This window comes from Aplysia californica, unplaced genomic scaffold (genome assembly GCF_000002075.1).
Source record: "Aplysia californica isolate F4 #8 unplaced genomic scaffold, AplCal3.0 scaffold00892, whole genome shotgun sequence".
NCBI classification, from domain to species: domain Eukaryota; kingdom Metazoa; phylum Mollusca; class Gastropoda; order Aplysiida; family Aplysiidae; genus Aplysia; species Aplysia californica.
The window spans coordinates 64,162-68,736 of NW_004798162.1; the positions used below are offsets into that span (position 1 = coordinate 64,162).

The 4,575-nt window shown below is 37.6% G+C and overlaps 1 protein-coding gene across 1 annotated transcript in view; it reads left to right on the forward strand.

The window, feature by feature from the left end:
- The window catches only part of LOC101851989 (leishmanolysin-like peptidase 2), a gene marked incomplete in the record, with an annotated part of 25,677 nt that overhangs the window by 13,228 nt on the left and 7,874 nt on the right, over positions 1-4,575 (forward strand). The window contains 5 exon segments of the mRNA XM_005110454.3: positions 169-271; positions 551-614; positions 1,054-1,144; positions 2,674-2,778; positions 4,145-4,264. Coding sequence (XP_005110511.2) covers positions 169-271; positions 551-614; positions 1,054-1,144; positions 2,674-2,778; positions 4,145-4,264 — 483 coding nt within the window.

The following is a 4,575-nucleotide window of genomic DNA, read 5'->3' on the forward strand; positions in this document are numbered from 1 at the left end:
GGGGGGGGGGGGGGGCAAAATCTGATGTGACTACAAATATTGACATTTGAAGGTTCTTTTGCATTGTGAGATCAACAGCTCTAGCCTCTCTAACTGTAATGGGATATTTTGATCATTAACAAGGTTTGGTTGCTGAATGGAAATGAAATGTATTTCCTGTGTCTACAGCCTTACTTGATGCTGATTGACCCCATCTCTCTGGCCGTGTTTGAGGACAGTGGTTGGTACAAGGTGGACTACAGCCAGGCTGACCACTTCATGTGGGGCAAAGGCGAGTTGTTTTTGTTGGTGTTGTTGTTGTTGTTGTTATTGTTTATCTTAAAGTGTTGTGATGTTTGGGACAACTGTGGTGTAGCAGTTAGGCTCTTCGCTGTTCCTTTCAGAGGACGTGAGGATCTAGGATGATACAGATGTATATATGGATGAGAGAGGAATGGGGGCACTTGAAATTTATGGCAATTATTAATATTTTTCATTACGTATATTCATATATATTTGTATAGTACAAATGTGATCTCTCGTTATTATTATTTCTTATATTTTCTTACAGGAAAAGGCTGCTCATTTGGTGCAAAAGGTGTTTGTGAAGATCAAGAAGGCTTCTGCAGACAAAAGTGAGTGTATTTTGTAACTTGAGGTGAATTGCTGTTGTGTATTTGGTTACAAAATGGAGCAATATGTTGAAGTTTGTAGTTTGTTTGAAAACCATATTTTTGAAAGATATTTTATATTTGAAATTTTTACATCGTCTTTGTGACCTCTTTATCACTTTTATTATACCACCCTTTTGAGGTTTTCCAGTGAGTGGAGAGTCAGTCCTTTTTTTCCCCTCTTGTTTGTCTCTGTCTATCTTTCTCCGCTATTGTGTCAGTGTGATCCTCTCTCCCCACAGTAAATATGTAAATATCTATTATTATGTCCTGCCTATATGCTTCTTTGTAGTCTAACTGAACTTAACTAAAACTCTAATGTTGTAGTTATTTTTGATCCACAATCATGAATAAAGCACCCTTTATATGGATTGTCTATTGGTGGAATTTGTGTGCATTTCAGCATTACAGGCTGTCATCATCTTCATTTGACCAAAGCTCGATGCAATGCCAACCTGAGCTCAACAGAGTGCGGAGTCTTTGCTGCCGATCAGGTGTGTTACTTCTCACATACAAGTGACGTCATCTCTATATTCTTGGGTGTTGTCTTTATTGTCTTCAGTTCTCTTCTCTAGTCTGTAGTTGTAGAACTTAAGGTTGAAAGTTTGATGAAACATATCCGAGTAGATTTTCCCCATGACCCTAGAGCTTGTCTGCAGGTGGTTGGCTGTTGCTCTGTTGTGGTTTACTCCTTCCTTACAATCAAACATCTATCGTCCTTATCTCTCCTCCTTGTTTTCTTTGTATGTTACTCTCTCTCTAGTACACCTCTAATCTCTGGCACTTATATGACCTATTTGTGTTGCAAGTGCCGTAAAACTCTATCTAAAACGAAAATGAATCTCTACTCTAATCTGTAGTTATGGTAGTAGCAGAACTCAGGGTTGAGAGATTGAGGAGACGTATTTAAGTAGAATCTCCCAAAGGCCTCAGAGCATGTTCCTCAGTGTTGGTCCTTCAGGCCATAAACCTTGCTCTGTGGGTCTGATGGTTTTGGCATTCTCACATGTGCGGCATAGTGGTGAAGTCAAACACTCATGAAATCCAAGAAGCTGGCATTTTCGTGGCCTTTGGGCAGTTTTTGTTTGTTTCTAATTTTCTTTTTTGGTTCAGCACCTTTTATGTCCATTTAAAAACACTCTTTTGTGTTGATTGTACTGAAAAATGTTCATTAAAGGCACAAAAACTGTAAATTTTCAGTTTTCAAGTACTCACAAGCTATGGAAATGACCAAACTTTGGCTGCCACTTTCTAGCTAATTTTACCTCTGAAAGCAGGTGACCCTCACGTCCTTCAGTGGCAAATGTCCCGACCTCTATTCAACATAGGTTGATACTTTTTTTCACCAAAAGCAAGGCAATAGAATTGGCTTAAAGATGATACCAATAACCCTATATATGCCCAAAAATTGACAAGCGCCTGATTCCTCCACGTCGTGCCACATATTGTTGTGCTTCATGGGGGCAAGCTCGAGAGTCCTCTCATAGATTTTGCGCGGTACTTTACAGGTCTGCTTTTGAGGTGGAACTTCCATTTTTGGAAATGCGCTATATAAGTGTTGTATACTATTATTATTATTAAATCAAAATATTTGCTATTAAATTATCATCATCATCTTTGTTCGTATTATTATTGTTGTTGTTAATATTATCATTATTCTTATTATCTTTATTATTATTGTTATTATTATTATTATCATCATTATTATTATTGTTATTATCATCACTATTATTTGTTGTTGTTGTTATTATTATTATTATTATTATTATTAAAAGAATAAATGTCTACTACTGTAAGGTGCCCGACTCTAGATGGTTAAGATATTGCACTTTGTTCTTCAGTGTTGTCAGAATTTTTTAAATCTCATACAGTTTCCAAGTCTTTAGCTTTACAATATTTGGTGTTAGCTCCATCAGTATATATTTTTATGATTGTTGTTTTTAAAATCATTATCATTATTGATTTAGATATTATAATTGTTATCGTTACTATGCTAACGTCCCTGTGTCTTTTGATGTAACAGAGACCTTGTTTCCGCGAGTCTATACCCTCGTCGGAGGAGGAAATCTTCTCAAGTTCCAGTCGATGCTTCGTGTCAACGTTAAGTCCTTTGCTGAGCACCAGTTCTGTGAGTAGTTTGCTATTTAGTAGCCCTGCTTTTCTTTGAGCGATGACAGTTACATTTGTTCCAGTTATTGTGGCTATTTTACTTGTGGGTGGTTGGGGGGGGGGGGCAATTGGTCAAAGGTTAGGAAAGAAAATTCACAAAGAAAAGCAGACTGGCCAACTTAAGACTACAAACAAAATTGTCCAAGACAGTCACCCATTGTCGAGGAGAAAAGTGGTTGTTTTAGGCAGTTGAACATCTTGGAAAGTTTCATTATAATATGAATAAAAAAAGGAAGTTGGAAGGTTTTGTATGTACAGGTGATTGTCTTGAACATGTCGCCTTTAGAGCAAGTAAGACTGTACTTGCAGGAGACGAAAAAGCTGTCAACTCTACCTTCTTACATAAATTACTTCATGGGAATTTGAAGGCACTTTTTGCTTTCTTTTTTTCTTTTAAGAGTAGATTTATCTAAAAGAGTAAAATGTTCTTTAAATGTCTACAATCGGCCACAGACATCATGAACACAGAAAACTTGAAATCACAAACAGCTCATACAGTTTGATATTCCTTGACTGATATTTGTCTATAATAATAACATGATTATCCATTATCAGTTTACCTGAATTATGAATATGTCAAACACATTTGTAAATCCCCAACGTGTGAGTTATCTGTGCCCTAGTGGGGGGTTTTTTGTCATGTTTGTACACCCCCCCCAGATCCTAGGGTATGTAGGATCAAGCACCTAGTCTTCTCAAATAAGGAGGAAAAATTTTGGAGGTCACTTGTGAAAGCTTCTCAGGTTAAAGATCTCTTGACGGTTCTAAAATCCACATGAGTAGGCTCTTTGGTCCGCCATCCAGGCAAAATAAAATTAAATCCAACCATAACTGTTTTATTTTAGTAGAGATTTTCCAGTGCAGCAACTGCATAAGGTCATATGAGCGCAACCATAACTGAAGCTGCTCAAGACTCAGTTAACATCAAGAAACACCTGTGAAAACAGCACATGGCTGCCCATCAGGCAAGGGATAATTTTACTTTCTGTGTAGGTTAGACAACCAGGTATGTGGGGGAAAAAAACTGAGATATAAACAGGCAAATGCACTGCCAAGCAATAAAAAAAATTGTATAATGAGAAAAATCTATCATAATGTTGTTCTTTTTTTTGGCCCCCATTTGCACCATTTATGATTTTTTAGAAGGCAAGCTTCCTTCCCTGCCTGTTAGAGCCAATCTGGGCTGAGAGGGAAACAACATCTCAGCAGAAAGATTGCTGTGAGATTAAATTATTTCAGTCAGTTACCCCCAGAGCTACAACAGAGGTACACAGAGGAAGAAGACCCATGCTTATTGTTCAAGCATATTAAATCTCTTCCCACAGAGTACTGGTTCCCTGTCAACCAGCGGGAAATGTTATGAACGTCGCTGTGATGGAGATAAGTATTTTGTCAGAGTCAGCAACAGTGACTGGCATCTATGCGCACCCGGTTCTCACATTCAGGTAAGCTTTTTTGTTTTGACTTTCATACACCACTGATTTAATACAAGCCTATTGTAGAGACATAACCTTTGGACAGGATAAATTGGAGGACTATTTTATACTGGCAAAAAAAAAAAATGTCGATTCTGTAATGGGAAAGAGAATAAAATACCAAGCTGCCCTATTTTTTTTCAGTGTCTTTCAACTTGCAGCCAATTATTTGTATCTTGTTTTATCTTATGTCATGAATCTCAGTGGATGGGTGTCTGTGGTGTAGCAGTTATGTGCTCCACTGTGGCACACAGAAGATTTGAGTTCAATTCCTGTGCAGG